Raw genomic sequence first — 22,451 nt, forward strand, 5'->3', positions numbered from 1 at the left:
TTGCAAGTTGGGCAAAACATATTAATTGTGATTTGCATTTAGTTTTGTTTTTTCAAATAAATTATGCTTTTGGGATCCTTCGCGCTACCGTTTCCTCTATACATTGATTGGACCTCTCCCCAAGTTTCCTATCGGTCAAGAGAAGGAAAACACGTAAGACCATCGTTAATTCCAGTTTTTTAATTGAGATTTTTAATTTCAGTTGAAAGACGATTCTTAATTTTTTTTTTATATTTTAACTAAAAAAAATTGAAAACCGTTTTTTAAATAAAAAATATAAGAGTCGTCTTTTAGATGAAAATATAAAAAAAAAACAGAAAAAAACAAAAAAATATCAAATTATAAGTTAAGAACTCCGGCTAAAAGACCGAAGTTAATATACCCTAACAAAAAAAAGAATCGAATATGAATAAATTAATATAATTCACAACGGTTTACCGAAGGAATATAATTAACAAGTTGCAAAAAGATCAGTACTTTCCAGCATTTTACTATACGGGTGATGTTCTTAAAGCGAAACACCAATATGGACGTACGGCATTGACACTATTTCCGGGTCTGGGTTAAGGTGGGGGCTATCATCATTCGCACTTAATTCCCTTTTTAATGTAGCTCTGATACCATTTTGGACGGTATTTCTTTTTGAGATAAAACATAAAAAAATGAGAGAAAACATTAACAAATGATGTGTCATTTTCAGAGAAAAAAATGAGTTTATAAATAGTATTGGCACAAATCCGAGGAAACAATATTCACAGTCTCATTTTCATGTTATACTTTTTATTTAAAAATTGATCCTTAAACTTTTATAGTTTCATTTTGTATCTAAAAAGAATTGATATTTGTGTTTATGCTTCAAAATTATTAAAACTTTCATAATACAATTATAATTTTATATAAATCATTTTATATTCTTTTAGAAACTAAATTTGTGTCTATAATGAATATATAGTTAAAATAAACAATTTATGGATAAATTTGTATTTAAAAGTGAAAAATGAGAAGACCATTGAAGTAAAACACAAACTATTTTATTTGATATCATTTAAGAGAAAAAATGATGCAAACCGTTGGAGATGTCCTAAACATTATGTAGAAATTCCTAAAGAATATTAAGATTTTAAACCAAAATTCCAAGATTATTCGTGACAGAAAAAATAGATTATTTGTTTTGTTAGACTATTTCCAATGTACTTTTTTTTGTTTTTATTCTAAAATAGAGTACATAACACTATGATTGAATTTAAGTTTACACTAAATGTAAAATAGTTTTTTTCTAAAGTTAGAGTGAAAATAAAAAATGCTATATATTTTTGTATTTATAGAATAAACTAATAATCTGTATTTTACAAGATTAAATAGAGATGTATTGGAGTAGATTTACTTCTAATATTATCTCTAACCTATTTCAGTATTAAAAAAAATTCTATTATAAAAGTGAATTTTTACTATAATGTTTGCCTGTATAATAGATCCTGTATAATAGATTTATTATAATTTTAGTGAAAATATTAAAAAAATTATTTTTGCTTCTATACTTAAAGTTAAAATTAGCATTCATCTATATTTCTTTCTAAAAATAGAATAACTCTATTATAAATGCATATATTAGTACAAATCAATGACTATATTAAAAATCTTCTATTTTAGATGAAATATAAAAACTATAAAAAGGGTTGGAAATTTTATAAACCCCATTGTCGAAATAAATAAATAAATAAATATATATATATATATATATATGAATTGAAGATGCTCTTAGTTTCTAAATGAGTCATCCTTCCATCTATTTTTGAATTTTACATATAAGCAGAAGTGAGATCTTTTATTTGTTAATCAGTCATTACAATATATGTATTAAGTTGATCATTTTCTATAGTATATTTCTAATTGTTTTCTTTTCTTTTTGAGAAACTACTTTAAAGCATCCAGGGGAAGGAAAAAAGTGTAGAGCCGCATAATTTAATCACAGAAACTAGTTATTTTGTTTAATATGAATGACAATTAGTATTGGTTTGAAATGCTTTTTCCGTATATTTTGATGAGTAGCTCATGTTTGAATTAAGAATGTCGCTGGAATATTTAGGAGCGTAGGTTAGAAGTTTTTTTTCTTTTCTAGAGAATATGGTTAGAAGTTTATTGTAGATGTATTGATTCAGAAAAACAATTTTGTTTAGAAAAAAAAGGCAAAACAATTCATATATGCAATGGATTGGATCTTGAGGTAACTTGAAGACAACGAGTATTACGTGGAAACGTCAACAACTTTACCTTATCCTTACATATATAAGATATGACCATCTCTGACTATATTCTTGGATTATGAAAACAAAAAAAAAAGCAAACAAGCACACCAAACTGTCGTAAGAGCATATCCAATATAAAACTCCATTTTTCTTCTAAAATAGAGTAAAAATAAAAATGAAATAAAATTGATCTAACCCTTCTTCATTTTCTATTTCATAATGGAGTGATGAACAAACAAAAAATAGATTATTCTATTTATGGAGTAAATTTCATTACGAAGTGAGATATGTAGTTGGGTTGGAGCATTACTTACTCCATATTCACTTTTACTCTATTTTGGAGAAAAAAATTGAGTATAAAATAAAAATGCCCTAAGAAATAGTACCATAAAGTTTTTTTGGCACATTTTTCTTGGTTATCTATTAAACTATTTTCAACGTATTTTGTTAATTATTTTTAAATAGAACATTTATATAATAGAAATATATTACACTCTAATGCATTCTTTTAAAGTAGCATTCTCTTAAATATATAGTAAAAATTTGAGGAATACCAGAGGAAAAACAGAATTTTTTGTCTAGACAAAGAAATATATATAGATGATAGTAAATTTGATTTTAAATGTTATAGTACGGTGCAATAGTTTGAAAAACTTAGAAACACCTTGTTTACAAAAAAAAAAAAAAACTTAGAAACACCCATATAAGATGGCCAAGGGGCAGTCTCGTTAATCTATTTATCGATCACTTAAATACCGAGGCAGATGCAAACTAGAACAAAAATGAAGTACCATCTCATTAAAATAATAAAAATTTAACAGCTTATTCTTGTTTGACCCACCAATTGTGCTCGATCAAATGCTCCATCCAAAAACTATTTATGAAAGAGTAAACTCGTTGACTACTCATTTATATAATGTGAAAGTTTTTCATGACTTAACTGAAAACGACAATAGGAAGAATGACAAAACGCTGACTGGACTAAGGACAGGTGCGACCCGTAAGAGAATTCAAATGAACACTCGAGTCGTGAGTCTCGTGACATGAAACAGACGGCTACAATACAAAAGCTCTCTCCATCTTTTGTAAGGACCGTTTATACGCTTGCAAGTCCTAGATAAATATGAACACCAATTTAGTTAGTCTAAAATTATAATCTTACTCTTTATAGGCTTAAAATATATACTAGAATTAGCAACGCATTGGGCTAGGGGCCAATAGACCCCGTTCCATTATTGTAACTTAATTTAGAACTAGATATTGACCCGTCCTCGAGAGGACGGGTATATTTTTTGTTTTTGAATTTTTTGCTTAATATAATTTATTTGTTTGTGTGTTTGTATAATCATATTTTGTATGATATGAATTTAATAAAATAGATAATTTTTGTAAGTATATTAAATAAATCAAGTTTCATACGCCTTTGTGTATTTCCTTATATCATATATGTATTTTTTTTTGTAATCGTGTTTTTACGTGTGATCATATTTGTGTAATGTTTTATAAAAAATAATTAGTAAAGTATTTTGATAATTGTATTGAATTTATTATTTTATTAATATGGTCTTTATTTTTAAACAGTTATTTTTTAAAATATAACAAAGTATGACGCAAAATGGAAATTATTTTAAAACTATTTGACATATTTTAACAAAGCTCACATAAGGTTGTGTCGTATATAATTATAATTACATAATTATTACACATAATACTACATATATTAATTTGTATAGCAATTAAAAATGAGTTATGTAAATCGAAGTCCCTGGCCCAATTTTAATGGGTTTTATAAATTAAATGTTCATGGCCCAAATGCTTTTATCCCGACAAAACCTTGTGAGCTTCTACTCTACTGTCTTAATCACGTTTATATTTTGTCGGTGGATGATGAATAAAAAAGTAAAGCTCATTCGGTTCTTCGAAAGCCGTAGAAGACTGTGGAAGCTGAATCTGAGTGACTATGTTCAATTGAAACCAGAGAAGTTTAAATCGGCTTTGCTCCTGTCAAGATCTCAGGTAATCTTTTGGTGTGATTAATCTATGTTCTCCTGTAAAAGTTTAATTTGGGATAGAGATTTTTGTTTAAAAAAAAAATCTCACAGTTGATCTGATCCTTTACATCCATAGTAGAAAAAGACATAGTTTATGTTGTTCACCGGGTTAAACATATGAACCGTAAAGATTACTTTTCCCTAAGTAGATTAACCATAAAGATCGATTTGTATTTTTTTTTTGTTCACTTATCGATTTGTATAATGACAGCATGCATGTTTAACTAATCACTTGACTGCAAAATATTACTGTCTTAGAAGCTTTGATTCCTTTAATTCATCTATTTTCTAAGTGTAGTTAGTAACTTAATTATTTGTCCTTGAATGATGGAAACTAAGAAAAGGCAGCTGGTTGTTTCAGATATCGTTCTCATTGGAGAAATTGGAGGCACTGCAGAAGAAGATGCTGCTGCTTTGATAAAGGTAATTGAACCAGCTGTGAATCTCTTTCAGCTTTCATTCTTTTTCGTAACTAAACATTTTGGTTTTTGGATGAAAATAAAAAAGAAAGTGGTACTGAGAAGCCTGTTATTGTGGTATTGCTGGACTCACAGCACCACTGGTAAACGATGGAACAATAAAGTGAAGCTCATTCGGTTCTTACAAAGCCATAGAAGACGGTGGAAACTGAATCTGAGTGACTATGTTCTATTGAAACCAGAGAAGTTTAAATCGGATTTACTCTTTTCAAGATCTCAGGTAATCTTTTGGTCATGTGAAAAATCTATGTTCTTCTGTAAGAAATGTAGTATATTCGGGATAGGGATTTTTTTTAAAAAAAAAATTGATTCAAGTGATCCTTTACATCAATAGTAGAAGAAGACATAGCTTATGTTTGTATGATCTGAATTAGCCAATCTATCTTTTCTGATTGATCCTAATCACTTCTCCAATAACATTTGAAATAGATCAAAATTAATTCAGAAAATGTATTTATCATTTTTGTGAACTTAAAATATCAATAATTACCAATTAAGATGTTTTCATCTTCTACTCCCTGTTGAATAGTCTGGAAATCAACCAAACTGAGAAACATGCTGTCGTTTTGCAGAGTTGACAGAGTGATATCAGTTCCATAGATGAAATTGATCTTGTATTGATGATTGGTAGGCCTGTAGGAAACACCGGGGCCATTGATGGAGAAATTTTCAATGTTTCTCCACGTTCCAACAGGTACTTTCTTTGCAAACTTATCAAAGTATGTCTTTTTACAGGACGCAAGAATTTTTGTTCCCTTCAAAATAACCAATTGCAGCGATTTAGATAGTAGAATTGGATATATCTTTTAGTTAAGAATGAAGAGAAAATAATAGACGAAAGGGAAGCTAAGTTATGAGACTTATGTGCATCAGACAAAATGATTTCCAATGTTTCTCCTGAAAGTTTGGTGTAATGCTTCCAGGTATGGAGCACCTTAACTTGAATACGCCATTCTGACTTGAATGGTTTGATGTCAGCCAAAGCCGTTTGTTCCATGCTTAAAGGTACTTTCTGAATTTGATTAAGTTTGTGAATTCTTCTTTTAAGAAGTGTGGTAACCGTAGACTTCATGAAAGATATTTATAAAGAGAGGATGGCGATGGAAAAGGGATTAGTTAAGAAAAAATCTAGTTTTTTAGTTTTTAAAATTGTTGCAATATCTGAGGGAATAAGGAGTTAGATAACCAAATTTCGAAATTGAGTTTAGAATAATTTGTTGGATTCCTGGAATGTTCTTGTTTGTTGGATTATTAATTCAAAAAAAAAAAGATATGCTCCATATTATTAGGAAACAATCGACATAACTAAGGTTATATCTTGTTAGCTATCGTAAATATGGTGGTTAAGTCCAGAAAATATATTTGTAGGCAATTTAAATGGTGGTAAAGTTATTTAAATTAGATTTTAAATGGTCCTGATTAGTAGAAAAGAACCTGTAAAAACGGAATTACATATAAATAGAGGTTCCTACATATTTGCATATTAATATAAATGATGTTTAACTTTTAATTAATTAAGATCTACTGATGCAGTTATAATATATCCTGATTTTTAGGAGTAGCCGTGAACATGTAGTGGTTACTTTTGAAAATTAAAACAACTTACACGATATCTTGTGGTGGTTAATTAAAAGGGCAATGCAGTTATCATATAAAAAAGTAAAGGTAGATGAAATAATTGTTGGACTGAACATATATCAATGGGTCACACTGTTGTTTTAATAGAATAGATCCTACTTGTGGAGAAGGACTGTTGAGATTTTAGAGGACTTAACCGTCATTAAAGTTAATTTTTCTCCAATCAGGCTTTTCTTAAAATTTTGTGACTTAGGGTGCGAATGGCTTTACGGCTTTAAAGGCTCTGTGAAATTAAAAAGTCTCTAAAACTTCTTTTTTACCAACCGTGTTTTTTTTTAAAAATTAATCAGCCTAAAATCTTTAAAGTCACAATAAATTTATGTTCTCTTTTGTGTTGTTTTTCCTAAAGCTAACATTACGTGACTTTTACAACTTTTTTTCTTCTTTTTATTTTTTCTCAAAAAACATATTTTCTGCCTTTCATACCTAAATCTTTTATGTAAGTTTGTAACAATTTCATTAAAACTTAAGATTGACAAATTGATCATTGTTTTTTTTCTTGTTCATTTGAGATCCATATTGTAGTATTTTTACAATCATATATATTTAATTTTTTAATAGTAGTATAATTTTACATTTTAAATATTATTCAAACTTCTACAATTTTAACTACCAAATTGATTTTAATAAGACTTAAACTAACAGCCAAATTCTCTATATCTATAATTCTAAAGTCAAAATCTAAAACAATGGGAACCTTAAAGTCTTCACAGCCTCTTCTACCTTTTCATGACTTTAGAGAACTGTGAAAAATAGAACTAAACTCTTTTTCTTTTTATTTTCCTAGAAAAATTAAAGAGCATGTCTACATCAATTTATGTTCCATAAATAAATTCATTAGTACACAACTGCTCTCTAATTTCTTTAGCTAAATATCCATTTTTTTCATTAAAAAATATATTTGGTGATGCTAGAGAGGGACGCAAATTAATTTCTTAAGTTTTCTCATAGCCCAAAACAACAATCAAATTGTTAATGAGATATATAACCCAAAACTTTTTCTTGATAAATTGATTTTAATAATTTGCTCAAAAAGTTTATTTTAATAAAAAATATTGATTATCACATGTATGCAATAATTGCAAATATGTTATTATATTTTTTCACATATATAAATTTAGCATAATTTTTTAATAGTCAGAACTTCTAATTTTTTTGATACCAATCAAACATTTACAAATACTTAAAGTGACACTATAGTTTTTAAAACCAAAATCTCTGCATCCAAAATTTTAAAGCCACAGACCTAAAGTGGAAGTCGTTAATAATATTTTGGTTTTAGTTAATAAATTTTAATCTTATTTTAAAAAAATTTAAAAAATTGTTGATTTCAATTTTTAGTTATACAATCAATAAATAAAATATGTTGTTGATAAATTTTGATTGATTTCTTGTTTTAAACTACCCAATATATTTTATGAACTTGAATAAATAAAAAGTAGATTGCAATAAATATGTAATAGATTTTGAAAATGAATCATAATATATATTTATAATAACAGTCACGACTTCTAAAACTTTTGATGCCAATCAAGCTTTTAAATTTTTCTAAAGTAACAGTTAAAACCTTTAAAGCCAAAATCTCTCTACAGCCATATATAACTGTAAAGTCAAAGCATAAAACTAAAGTCATTACTAATCAGGGACCCTAAAGCACAGTAACTTAGTAAGTATGCGAATTTAAATCTCAAGCTCACTTTAATTAAGCCTTCAAAGTTGTCTTGGAGAGTTGGCAAAGAAATTTCCCCACTTTAAAAATTATTATATACATCTGGATGTTTTTCTTGGTATTGATTTTCTTGGGGACTTGACAAAGAAATTTACCTACATATACATCTGGATGTTTTTCCTGGCATTGATTTTCTCGCAAGTGGGCATTGCTTGAGAAACTACCAACACAAATTTTAGAATTATACCAAGAAAAACATCCAGATATGTATATAGGCATAACTTACAGCTACTGAAATTTGATTGGCCACCAAACTACAAAAACACTTCAAGAAGGCTGAAGTTCAAAGGCAAGTTAGAGATGGACACATCAATATAACCTAAAACAAAACATCATAACTATAACATTATACAGCACACACCCAATGGGAAAGCAACAACTGTTGATGCTGGGAATCAGGGCGAGCTTTCACACTCTCTCCGCCGTGCTTGTAGCCGGAGTAATATTCACTACTGTGTTTTTGTCCCGAAACGTTTTACCAAAGGAACATCCTCAAAGCGACGGTGCTCCAAACGTCGAAGACGGTAGAGACTGTAATTTGTTCGAAGGAAAATGGGTATTTGATAATGAGTCAAACCCTATTTATAAAGAAGAAGAGTGCAAGTTCATGTCTGATCAGCTGGCTTGTGAAAAGTTTGGAAGACAAGATTCGAGTTACAAATTCTGGAGGTGGCAACCTCACACGTGCAATCTTCCCAGGTTTATATTTCTTTCTTTATCGTTTTCACTTCAAATTTTACATCTTTGTTTATGGCAATTCGCATAAACAAGTTGCATTATTTATGCAATTCATATAAACATTGCAATTCATATAAACATCTTACATTATCTCCGCTGATAATACACTTTTCCGCTGATAACAGAAGAAGTTTTTCTTTGTCTAGTAATTTAGGGAAATGAACTGACATCATTCATCTAACATTTTTTCTTCTTCTTTTTCTTATTTATGTATTCATTTTCTAAATAAACGGTTGGAATGATCTCATATAAATATTTAATTGAATATTTGGTTGTATCATGTATTTTACAAAAAGTCCTTTGCACCGTAACTATATAATTATCAGTCAATTGATAAGGACTAGCTTATATAAGAGAAGAGAAATAATACTTTCCCTACATTTTTGTTGGTAATAGTACCATTTTAGTCCTCAGCAAAGCAAAAAAAAAAGGTGAATTCAAGTGGTTTCGACCTTTGAGCACATGCTAGTTTTTTTGGTCAGCCAATTCATCCCTCTCGTCCGTTATTAATTATTCGGTAATAACGAATTTGTTAAATTAACTGAGATAGAAATATTACAATTAAGAAAATTAAGGGTTGTTTTTCGAAAATAACAATTAAGCTTTGTTAAAAATTTGATACCATGGTTATTACCATTTAAATCTTTCATGTATGTTTGACTAAGAAAAAACGATTTAATGAACGTAAAAAAGGTTTAATGCGACGAAGTTGCTGGAGAGTCTAAGAAATAAGAGGATGGTGTACGTAGGAGACTCCTTGAACAGAGGCCAATGGGTATCCGTTGTGTGTATGGCTAGTTCTGTCATTAAAAACCCAAAGTTGATGCATATGCACAACAATGGCTCTAACCTCATCAGCTTCAAATCTCTAGTAAGTCCTCCAAAAAAATCCACACGCAAATTATAAATGCATTTGTACATAATTCCCTACTGAAAAATTATTTATCAAGAAAATCTTAAATACGTAGAGAAAATCAAGCCTATAGTTTCTATCATTTCATCAGATATATATGTTGAACGTAAAGTTTATAAATGGATCACCAAATAATCCAAGACCGTCTTTATGAATAAATAATCAGGAATATAATGCTACAATAGATTTTTATTGGGCTCCCTTGCTGGTGGAATCCAACTCGGACGATCCAACAAACCACAGGTTACCCGAACGGATAGTTCGGATCCAATCGATAGAGAGACATGCGAGGCATTGGACGGAATCTGATATCATTGTCTTAAACTCTTATTTATGGTGGAGGATGCCTCATATCAAGACACTGTAAGTTTCTTTACTATATATAGTTAAACTCAATGATTATCTATATATCTGTCAATATATATGGATAAGATACTAAACAAATAAATAATAGGTGGGGGTCGTTTGAGAAGTTAGATGGAATATACAAAGAAGTGGAGATGGTGAGAGTTTATGAGATGGCTTTGCAAACATTATCTCAGTGGTTAGAAGTTCACGTTAACTCCAACCGTACCAAACTTTTCTTCATGTCCATGTCTCCCACCCATGAAAGGTACTCGGTACTTTTTCAATATATCCATCATAATGCCTTTTTGATCATAATTTCATGTTCGCATAGATCGGTATTTTAATTTTTTACTCTTGTTTTGAAAAGTTGAGATTGTTATATTGGTATTGTGTGGTAAACATGTTCAAATGAAAAACATGTATGTAGGGCTGAAGAATGGGGAGGCAAAACTAATCAGAACTGTTACGGAGAAACAAGTTTAATAGATAAAGAAGGATATAATGGAAGAGGGTCGGATCCAAAGATGATGAGAGTTGTAGAAAATGTACTTGACGGGCTAAAAAGGCGAGGACTGAACATGCATATGATAAACATTACGCAACTATCGGAGTATAGAAAAGACGGTCACCCTTCGATATACAGAAAACAATGGGAGCAGTTGAAGGAAGATTTGGATCCAAGTAGTTACTCAGATTGTATACATTGGTGTTTGCCTGGAGTTCCTGATGTCTGGAATCACCTCCTTTATGCTTATATTGTTGATAACCACCACTCTACTTGATAACTCTTCTTACATCTTTTATTTTCCTTTCTTATACTCCACTTCAATTGTACAGCTGATTTCACTACAAGAAAACAGCGGTATTCTGACGGACGGTCCGACGGAAAATGAATTCCTCGGAATATACCGAGGCATTTCCGAGGCAATTCCGAGGAAATACAAAATTTTGCTTCCTCGGAATTCCGTCGGAATATTCCGACGGAATTCCGAGGAAAACACATTTCGTCGGAATATTCCGACGGAATACCGAGGAAACTAGTATTCCTCGGAAAAAACCGATGAATTCCGAGGAAATATTATAGACGTTAGAGAGCCGTTGGAAAGCCGTTGGGGGATTTTAAAAATTCCGAGGAAATTCCGACGAACTAGCCGTTTGCATCGGAATTCCGTCGGAATTTCCTCGGACCGTCGGCAGGATTTCACCTATAAATACAAGCACCCCTCTTCCTCTTCATTCACACCATATCTTCATCCTCCCTCTCACTTTCTTTACACACGAATTTGATTCATAAAAAACATGTCTTCTTCCAATTATTTTCGTTCTTGGATCGATCGACCTCATTTGGATCCGAACACGAGATTGCTTACGGAAGAATACCAACAAGGTATAACCGAATTCATGGGGTTAGTTCACCGACAACCGGAAGCAAAAACAGGTATGTTAAGATGTCCTTGCTCTAATTGTAAAAATAAAAAAGTTATTAAAGAATGGGATGTTTGGACTCATTTATATTTGAGTGGGTTTACACGAAGTTACAAAATTTGGTATCATCATGGAGAAACTGATTATGAACTTGGTAGTACTAGCGAACCTCAGCCAGCGGTTAGATTAGAAGATCCAATTAGAACGGATGTAGATTACGGTGTAGGTACTGAGCAGATGGTAAATGATCATTTTAGAGGGGAAGATTTACCCAATGCCGAAGCTAGGAGATTTTATGATATGTTGGATGCTGGAAAGCAACCATTGTACGAAGGTTGCAGAGATGGTCATTCAGCTTTATCATCTGCTACAAGATTGATGGGCATTAAGACGGATTATAATTTGGCTGAAGACTGTGTGGATGCGATTGCTGATTATGTAAAAGGTATTCTACCTGAAGATAATGTAGCTCCTGGCTCATACTACGAGGTTCAGAAACTCGTAGCTGGTCTTGGTTTATCGTATCAGGTAATAGATGTATGCAGAGACAACTGCATGATTTATTGGAGGGCGGATGAACAGCGGGTTTCATGCAAATTTTGTGGGAAGCCTCGTTATAAAGATACGAGTGGAAGAATTCCAGTACCATATAAAAGGATGTGGTATTTGCCTTTGACGGAAAGGTTGCAGAGGCTGTATCTGTCTGAACGCACAGCGCAACCAATGAGATGGCATGCGGAGCACTCAACAGATGGTGAGATCAGACATCCTTCAGATGCAAAAGCGTGGAAGCATTTCCAATCAAAGTATCCCGACTTTGCGTATGAGAGAAGAAATGTCTACCTTGGATTATGTACTGATGGTTTCAGCCCGTTTGGCAAGAGTGGAAGACAGTATTCTCTATGGCCAGTCATTCTTACACCATACAACCTACCCCCAAACTTGTGCTTGCGACGAGAGTTTTTGTTCCTCTCGATTCTCGTTCCCGGACCAGAGCATCCTAAGAGATCACTTGATGTGTTTCTTCAGCCACTAATATATGAGTTGCAACAACTATGGACTCAAGGTGCTGAAACATACGATGTTTCGTATAAAGAAAACTTTCAAATGCGGGCAGTACTAATGTGGACAATAAGTGATTTTCCAGCATATGGTATGTTATCTGGATGGACAACGCATGGAAGGCTATCATGTCCATATTGTCAAGATAACACTGATGCTTTCCAACTAAAACACGGAAGGAAAACGTGTTGGTTTGACTGTCACAGGAGATTTCTACCACCAGATCATCCATATCGTAGAAGTAGGAATTTGTTTACGAAGAACAAGAGGGTGTTTGACAGTCCACCTCCGGAAATTCGTGGGAAAGATTTGAAGACACAACTTAGAGATTTTGGTGCAGAAAGAACGCCAGACGTCGGTGGACATGAGCATTTTCCGGTAGATGGTGTTGGAAACCTACATAACTGGCACAAAAAAAGTATTTTTTGGGATCTGCCATACTGGGAGGATCATCTACTAAGGCATAATTTAGATGTCATGCATATCGAGAAGAACTTTTTTGACAACCTGATGAACACGATCCTTAATGTTCAAGGTAAAACAAAGGATAATTTGAAGTCAAGACTGGATTTAGTCGATATATGTGCTCGTTCAGAACTTCATGTTGATGAGAGTGGTAGGGCTCCTTTTCCCATATACCGACTTGATGCAGCGGGAAAGGATGCGTTCTTTGATTGGATTTCAAACGATGTGGAATTTCCAGACGGTTACGCATCTAATTTGCGTAACTGTATCGACAGAAAGGAAGGAAAGTTTACTGGCTTGAAAAGCCATGATTGCCATGTAATGATGCAGCGTCTCCTTCCGTTTGCCTTCAAGGAACTATTACCACGAAATGTTCATGAAGCAATTGCAGGGATAAGTGGTTTCTTCCGCGATTTATGCACAAGATCAGTGACTCTTGAAGGTATTGAAAATTTGAAGACTAACATAGCTGTGATTCAGTGCAACCTTGAGAAGATATTTCCTCCCTCATTTTTTGATGTTATGGAGCATCTTGTTATTCACCTGGTAAGAGAATTGGAGCTTGGTGGTCCTGTGCAGTATAGATGGATGTATCTGTATGAGCGGTATATGTTCCATTTGAAGAAGATGGTGAAAAATTTAAGTAGGGTGGAAGGGTCTATAGTCGCACAGATGATCAATGAAGAAACTTCAAACTTTGCCGAGTACTACTTTCCAGCAGAAGTTCAGACCAAAAACAGAAGACCTGCTCGGCATGATGATAGAGGCGAACGGGCAACATATCATTGGAAGGTTCCAGACATTTTCACAGACGTTGGACGACTTAGCGGAAAACCAAAAGACCGTCGACTTACTGATCAGGAGCGCAGTCATTTGCAAACATATTTACTCACCAACTGCGAAGATGTTCTTCAATATGAAAGGATTTTCATGGCAGAAAAGCGGTTAGAATATAGATACGCCACAGAGGACGAACTAGAAGAAATGAAGCAGAGAGAATTTGGTGGATGGATGTTTACCTATGTGAGTGATGGTTTGGCCAGAGGTGAAACATTTGACGATTGGATACGCGAGATGGTCGTTGGACCAAACTTTGTTGTGAAGTCATATCCGAGATTTTGTACTCGAGGATATGCATTCACAACTCAGAAGAGGAGACGTTCGAGTACGACTTACGATGCTGGTGTTTGTTCTGCATCAGGAGATGATGTATACTACGGACACATAAATGAGATTTTGGAAATCAAGTATTTGGGCATGGTTGGATTGCGCTGTACTGTTTTCTATTGTGACTGGCACGACAACACTCCAGATCGAGGTGTGAGAACAGATGCATTTGGTGTTACATCAGTAAATTCAAGACGGAAGCTGCAATATTATGATCCTTTCATTCTTGCTTCTCAGGCCGATCAGGTTTGTTATATCAAGTACCCCCGGGTAAGGAACAGAGATGATCCATGGGTTACTGTTACAAGACTCAACCCGAGAGGCCGAGTTCAGGGAAGTTCTGAGCTGGAAGACCCACTACAACCAAGCACATCCGGCAACTTAAGTGCAGCAGAAGATTTAGGTGGAGTTGGCCTTGTAGTCGATTTAACTGACTTCGGAGAAGAAGCCGCCGTTCACGAAGAGGATGAACCAGTGATTGGAGAGTTTCACCAAGATCCAGATTCAAATTCATCTGGTGATGACGACTCGGAAGAAGACTAGCCTCGACCTTTTTTTTTTTTTTTTTTTAAAGGAAAATTTCGAGGAAATTCCGAGGACAGATAGGTTTTCCTCGGAATTTCCTCGGAATAGATCTTCTCGATTGAAAACCCCAAGTTCCTCGGAATTCCGTCGGAAAATTCCGAGGAAATTCCGAGGAACTATTTATGTTTGTCGGAATTTCCTCGGAAAATACCGAGGAAATTCCGAGGAGATGGGGATTTGATTATAGATTCTTTTTCCTCGGAATCTCCTCGGTATATTCCGAGGAAATTCCGACGAACATAAGGATTTCCTCGGAATCTCCTCGGTATATTCCGAGGAAAATCCGAGGAACTGGGGGTTTTAAATCGAAAACAACGTTTTACGGATTGAATAACACGTATATAACCTTCATTAAGTGTCATAACCAGATTATGATGTTTGGAACTATGAACTTTGGTGTTTTATCCAATAACAAACACTTTTACGATTGCATGAACGAAAACCACACAACGTAAGAGAAACACTTATACACTTTAATAAACGGTAAAGGGAATACTTAGAATTATTTTTGAAATTGTGTTATTTCATGGTTTATGATCATCTATACAAAGAATCCTCAATGGTATGCATTATAATTGTATAAGAAATGAAATACGGCGAAAATAATCGATGTTTTAAAACCCCAAACCCTGGTTCCTCAGAATTTCCTCGGAGATTACCGAGGGTATTCCGAGGAAACTGGGTTCGTCGGAATATTTTCATTTAACCGGGTAAACGAAGCCGCCAAATATTTCGGGAAAATTGAATCATAGAATTCCGAGGAAATTCCGACGGAAGTATAAAATATTTCCGAGGAAATTCCGACGGATAGTTTCCGTCGGACGCCTCATAAGATTAGGGCGAGCCCGATCTTCTTCCCCATTTCTCTCTTTCTCTCCGCGCCGCTGCACATCTCCTCTCGCGATTCCGGCGATTTCCGGCGATTCCACCGTTCTCTCTCCCGTTTTTCCGGCGATTCTCCCCTAATCCTCCCCCATAATCATGTAAGAACCCTATCCCACTCTTTTAGGTTAGATTTGTATGGTTTTTAAGTAGATTTGATGATTTTGGAATGAGATTTATAGATTTTGTTAGGGTGAATGGTAGATTTGTGTAAAATGGAGTTTGATTATGTATTTCACTTGATTTGAATTTTTTTTTAGTTTTTATCAATTTTGTGGTTATAAAAATCGAATTTGAAATTATATATATATATTGAAAACGTTTTTTGTATATAAAATCTATTTTTGCATTTTAAAAATCATTTATAAATTTATTAAACATTTTTAAAATCTATAAAACTTTTTTAAGATTAAAAATCATTTATATAATATTTAAAAACATTTTTTTTGTATTTTATATGTAAAATATAAATTTATATATTTATTAAACATTTTTAAAATTTTTAAACTATTTTTTATTTATTAAAACTTTTTTTAAGATTAAAAATCATTTATAAATTTATTAAACATTTTTAAAATCTATAAAACTTTTTTAAGATTAAAAATCATTTATATAATATTTAAAAACATTTTTTTTGTATTTTATATGTAAAATATAAATTTATATATTTATTAAACATTTTTAAAATTTTTAAACTATTTTTTATTTATTAAAACTTTTTTTAAGATTAAAAATCATTTATAAATTTATTAAACATTTTTAAAATCTATAAAACATTTTTAATTATTAAACTATTTATATTTTTGTGATTAAAAACTATGTTTTTAAACTATTTTTAATTTAAACTGTTTTTTTTAATTAAAATTATTAGAACTAATTTTTAAATATGTTTTTTTTTAATTTACAGGTCTAATGATGATCAGATCCGGCCTCGCCAGCGTCGTAGCCGGGGTGGTATGGGGAGCCAGTCTCGGGGTTCTTCCAGCCATGTTCAGGATTCCGTTTCGCCCCACAGCTCATACCAAACATCTCCCTCTCCATTACTCGCTCCTGCTGCTCCCTCTCCCGCTGCTGCACCCGCTCCTGGTCCCGCTGCTGCACCTGGTCCTCTGGGAGTGATGAGGGTTGCGGAGTTGGTTCGACAGCCCGGTCGTGACCATCTTCCCTATCTCACTGAGTATCCACATGGACATGGTCAAACATGGTAATTTAAACTTTTATTTTTAAACTATTTTTTATTTTTAAACTATTTTTTTATTAATAATTTATTTTTTTTGTTAGGTTCAACCGATCCGGGAACGGGATCAGCGCATGGATCAACCGTATGATGTACTCGGCCCTCGACAGCGGACATCCGACTTTCACTCACTTCCCTGTCGAGAAGCAGCATCTGTGGTTTCAGCAGTTTGCGGTAAGTATTCTAATTTTTAAATTATATTTTTTATATTATTAAAACTATTTTTTGTAATTATTAAACTATTTTCTATATTTATTAGACATTTTAAATATTATTAAAACTTATTTTTGTAATTATTAAACTAATTTATATATTTATTAGACATTTTAAATATTATTAAAACTTATTTTTGTAATTATTTAAATATTTTTTTAATTATTAAACTATTTTTTATTTATTAAAACGACGATTTTTGTAATTTTTAAACTATTATATTTTTGTGCTTAAAAACTATTTTTAAACTATTTCAGCAAGAATTCAACTGGAATGCCGATGATACGCTCTCTATCTATCACCATTTTGTCCATAAAGTTATGGACAACTATGGGAAGCAGATGTACGAGTGGAAGAAGAAGTGGGAAGTAAACAAGGTAGTTTTTAATTTATTAACAATTTTTAATTTATTAAACTATTTTTAAAATTATTAAACTTTTTTTTTTTAAATTAAAAGGTCCCAAAGTCGATGAACGGCACGGTCTGGAAGGAGTTGTGTGCGCATTGGGATAAAGAAGAGACGAAAGAAACTTCTTCCACCAACTCCAACAACCGCAGGAGCGACCGTAAAGGAAAGGGCATCTACAAGCATAACTTGGGTGCTCAATCTATTGCCACTCTGGCGGATCGCATGGTAAGCTCAACCGCTTTTTCTTCAATTATTTAAGTTTCAGAATTTTATTTTTTTTGCATTTTCAAATCTCTAATGTTTGTCTAATTTATTTTTTTTCAAGGCGGAAGAAAATGAAGGCCACCCAGTTGATGATCTCGCCCTTATGAAAAGGGCGTATACCAACAAGAAGACCGGCCAGATTGATGATGGTCTTGTGAGGGACGTGGTCGACCTGGTCCAGACTCAGGTGTATGACGAAGTGTCTCAGCTTCAAACCGATGATGACGATTCGACGGCCTCGACCAACTTGTCTCGGGTTCGAATCAACGAAATCGTTGAATCGGTAAGTTTTTTTTTTAAAAGTTCAATTTAATTATTTCTTGATTTTTATTTTATCATCAATTTAAATTATCTTAACTTCGTTATTTATATTTCAGTCGGTTCCAAAGAAAAAGGGACGTTTGGTCGGTTTGGGTCGTCGCTCCCGGTCGGCTGCTCCTTCTTCTGCACCACATGCGTATGTTGATCCAGAAGTTCTTACGGCTCAGCTGAAGGACAAGGATGATCGGATATCTGCGTTGGAGGCTCAGATGGCAGCTCAACAGGCGGGCTATGAGACCCAGAAGAGGCTGAACGAGCAGATGATGGACATGATGAAGAGGATGTACCCGAACGAGACGTTCCCGAACATTCAAGACCCGTAGTTTTTTTTTTTCCAAAAACTCTGAATGTTTTATTTAAATTTGAATATTATCTACTATGTTTTATTTTATGTTTTATTCAATTTTAATTTTAAATTTTAAAAATTTTAATTTTTTTTTAAAAAAAAATAATTTTTAAAAAAAATAAATTTTTTAAAAAAAATAAATTTTTAAAAAAAATAAATTTTTTCAAAATTCCGAGGGAATGGAGGTCCTCGGATAATTCCGAGGAACTTTTATCCCTCGGTAAATTCCGACGAACTTTAAGTTCCTCGGAATTTTCTGAGGGAAAGGGTTCCTCGGAATTTTCCGAGAAACTCAACTCCCTCGGAAAATTCCGAGGGAAGAAAGTTCCTCGGAATTTTCCGAGGAACAAATGTTCCTCGGAATTTTCCGAGGAACTTTCTTCCCTCGGAATTTTCCGATAAACATTCCGAGAAATATTTCGTCGAAACTTCCGAGGATTGGACCATCGGAATTCCTTCGGTATTTTCCGAGGAACCTTCCGACGAACATTGTGTCCTCGGAGTTTCCTCGGAATTTTGTTTCCTCGGAATTCCGTCGGAAAATTCCGACGGAATTCCGAGGAATTATGAATTTCCGAGGAGTTATTTCCGAGGACATTTTTCGTCGGTATATCCTCGGAATAACGTTATTCCGACGACATACCGACGATTTTTTCCCTCAGTATCCCGATGTTTTCTTGTAGTGTTTACACATTACACTTAACCTTCAATTAATCCTTTCACAACGTTTCCACCTGTTTTTCTTAATTTTTCTTTCCTTGTAATAATATTGATGATTTTTCTGCGTCAGATAGTTTTTTTTCTCTATTTTATTTGATTTAGTTTTTTTTCACACAATTGTTTTGGCCTTTATACTAAGAATCATTCATTCTCGGTTCATCTGTAGCTGTGATGGCTTTGGAGCACAAGGTAAAGCGGGGAATGTTGTTTATCATACCCATTTATGTAGTCATTTTGCATTTCTTATCTAAGTCTTCAGCTCGAGACTTCTTTCTTATTATTTGAATTAGGTTTATGATTTGCTTTATATATATATATGTAATTTCTCTGTTAATATTTAAGAAAGGATTTGAATCTTTATAAATATATTTGACTTTTAATATTTGTTTTTAATCTTTACGAGTATTTTATTAATTAAAACTGTAGTTTGTTATCGATCATAAATACTGTGTAAGCTTTTCTTTTACACTAAGTTTTATTGACCATGTCAAAAAAATCGGGTGAGACCAGTGGAGAATCTAGAGAACATATTGAATGGGTGTATTATTGGTAATAAACTTAAAAGAATGTATGTGAGAGATTTGAACTCAGAATATTATGTGTGGGTGCATAGGCTGAATTTGCCATTTAATCCACTCAAGTTGCAATGTTTTTGTCTATAGAATTGTGGATATCAATATAAATATGGTGCAGTTGCCACAACTTCTCATAAAGTGGCTTCGCCCTGGGTGACACGATCGTCGAAGTCGACGATAATGTGTGCAGAGGACTGGCTGCACCGCCACCATGAAGAGTTGCTTCTAATCGATCACTTAATCGAATTTTTTTGCAACCTCTTGTTTTTGATCCAATAATTTTTTTAAACCAGTTTATCCTAGTTGTATCTTTTAGATCTATTAGAGTTTGATAGATTTGGATCAAAAATGATTTAAAAGAATGAAATCAATGGAAAATGGCTGGTTTTTAATAAGGAAAGTAACATGAAAAAATGATAATTAAAAGATGATTTTTCTTTTTACTTAAGAAAAAAAATTAAAGCCTACATTGAACAGTATGAGACATGAACTCGGATTATATAGTAGCAATATCTAAGTCTGACCATCTAAATGTTACACAATTGAAATATTTATATGTACATACACAATAAATATTTAAAAAATCAATTTCTAATTCATCATCAATTAATCTCCAATTTTATTTGCCGATTGACCGTCCAATTCACATATAGTGTAATTCCGAACATAGATTTTAACCTTTAGAAACCGGTTGTCGTTCATACCCTAAAAAATATGCGCAGATGTGTACGTTAAATTCTGTGCCACTAGGTAGAAGGTTGAGTAGTAACTGCGAAGTTGGCAGGACAGAATCATAAAACCGCCCTGAAGTGACGCTCTAATAGTTGTTTTGATTTCTTCCCAGAATTTCCTCCATTATTTCTCAATCGGAAAACTAAAAACTTAAATTTTAGTCATCCTTTTTTGGATCTTTCAAGTAAACTCGTTCTTTGTATTTCAATGAAAGTTGTGATCATAGACCTCTACTGATTGAGGACTGTGTGGTTGATGACCAATTTAACGAAAAGCTGATCAAATAGAGTTGAAAGTGTCAGAGTGAATGTCTTTGCAAATTTCAGGCAATTTAACACTTTTGTATGTTTTTTAAGCTTAATTTTGATTTTAATTTTTTTTGTTAGATGAATGGAAGTTGGTTGTTCAAAAAAAAAAAGAGGCTCCCCACTACTCTAGTTATTTGAATCTTGCTTCGTGTTATAATTTAAAAGTTCATAGAAACAAATTAATGCTTGATGAGTATAAATTAAATGGGATAATTTGAAAAATACCTTATTTGTGATTTGTAATTTGAAAAATACACTTGTTTTTTTTCTTTTTGAAAACTAGACTTTGTAACATGTAATAAGACGTTTTTATCCTTGTTTTAATTTGTAATTTTTTATAATCATACTATTAATTTAGAAAGTATATAACTAAAAATTAAACTTGGAAAATATTATTATATGTGTTTTCTGGTAAATAAACGTTTTGAAATTAAAAAAAAAATTGTGTGTGTTGTTCATTCTTGGTATCCTTACGGCATTGAGGGATAAATGGGTTGAACCACACACATTTGCTAAGAACAGTGAAAAAGTATGTTAAGAAATTATAACGGCTAGATTTATTACGTGCTCTAGATTTACAAAGATCATAAAACATCATTTCTTCTCTAGAATCTAGTCAAAGAAGAAAAAAATACTGTAAATAACAAATTGTAGTAGAAAAAGAAAATGTACATCAATGCACCATTTGCTTCTTATATTTTCCTCTATGGGTTCCATTTCTTTTGTTGTTGTATTTTATTTTTGAAAAATTGTTTTATTTTTTTAACCACATTTTTCTGCTTTAAATTAAAATAGTAAATTAAATGTTATATAATATAAACATTAAATTTGGTCAATTTAGTAATTACACTTATGAATAAATGTAGTTTTCAAAGAAATAAAAAGATAGTGTAGTTTTCAAAATATAATCTCATGTAAAAGTATTTCTCCAAATTTTCCCTAAATTAAATCTTTCGGATTTTGTAATTCTTCAGTTCGTAACAACCTTTAATCTAAAGAATACAATAAGCTCACATAAGAATATAATTTTACAATAGTGATTTTAAAATCTATGATTGTCGACAATAATGCCTGTCCAAGCATTTCCAAATATCCCAATAATGACCCTAAGCTAAAATAAACAAAATATACGTATATAAAAGAGTAAATATATGTAATGGAACTTTTTCACACAATATGTGTATCATAATCAGCTGCTTATATTGTTTGCGCACTAATTTTGGATCAACACATATAACTTTCTATAACTGATATTATCAATAGTGACTTTATGTCTTAAATACAGGTGACTGGTAAAGAAACTTTAATAATCTTGTTAGAATTTTAACCACAGTAATCAATGAAACTTCCATAATTTTTTTTATTTATTGATATTTAATTTTTCAATATATAAAAATTAGACAATTTTATTTTTATAAAATTTAATATTATTCATCACTAATTGACAGTAAAATCAAAATAAATATTTTTTTAAAAAAATATTGCTTATAAAATATTTTACAGTTTTTTGTAATAATTTTTTTTTTGCCTTTTTTTTTTGTTTTCTCTGTATCTAATAATACAGTATGATTTTTAATTCTCTCTTTTTATAAGCTACC

At 32.2% G+C, this 22,451-nt stretch overlaps 1 protein-coding gene and 1 long non-coding RNA gene across 3 annotated transcripts; both read left to right on the plus strand.

Moving 5' to 3' along the window:
• Positions 1–3,556: 3,556 nt before the first annotated feature.
• LOC106367200 lies at positions 3,557–6,126 on the plus strand. Of its 2 annotated transcripts, none has more exons than XR_001273798.3 (5): positions 3,557–4,262; positions 4,659–4,720; positions 4,805–4,996; positions 5,349–5,470; positions 5,700–6,126. It is a non-coding gene; the product is annotated as an uncharacterized LOC106367200 (long non-coding RNA). The 2 variants fall into 2 exon arrangements; XR_001273799.3 differs by having other exon boundaries at positions 4,852–4,996.
• Positions 6,127–8,404: 2,278 nt separating this feature from the next.
• On the plus strand, positions 8,405–10,958 carry LOC106443614 (protein trichome birefringence-like 34). Its single transcript, XM_048775715.1, has 5 exons — positions 8,405–8,842; positions 9,575–9,752; positions 9,961–10,157; positions 10,249–10,407; positions 10,570–10,958. Exons 1-5 carry the CDS (start codon positions 8,508–8,510, stop codon positions 10,922–10,924), a joined length of 1,224 nt encoding a protein of 407 aa, XP_048631672.1. The 5' UTR covers positions 8,405–8,507; the 3' UTR covers positions 10,925–10,958.
• Positions 10,959–22,451: the final 11,493 nt, after the last annotated feature.

This window comes from Brassica napus, chromosome A3, assembly GCF_020379485.1.
Source record: "Brassica napus cultivar Da-Ae chromosome A3, Da-Ae, whole genome shotgun sequence".
Taxonomy (NCBI): Eukaryota; Viridiplantae; Streptophyta; class Magnoliopsida; order Brassicales; family Brassicaceae; genus Brassica; species Brassica napus.

Bases quoted from the DNA above. Each gene is read 5' to 3' on its own strand.
- LOC106443614 (XM_048775715.1), top strand. From the start codon at position 8,508: ATGGGAAAGCAACAACTGTTGATGCTGGGAATCAGGGCGAGCTTTCAC. The intron at 9,753-9,960 runs GTAAGTCCTCCA...ATAAATAATCAG, and splicing joins TCATCAGCTTCAAATCTCTA to GAATATAATGCTACAATAGA. The intron at 10,408-10,569 runs GTACTCGGTACT...ACATGTATGTAG, and splicing joins ATGTCTCCCACCCATGAAAG to GGCTGAAGAATGGGGAGGCA.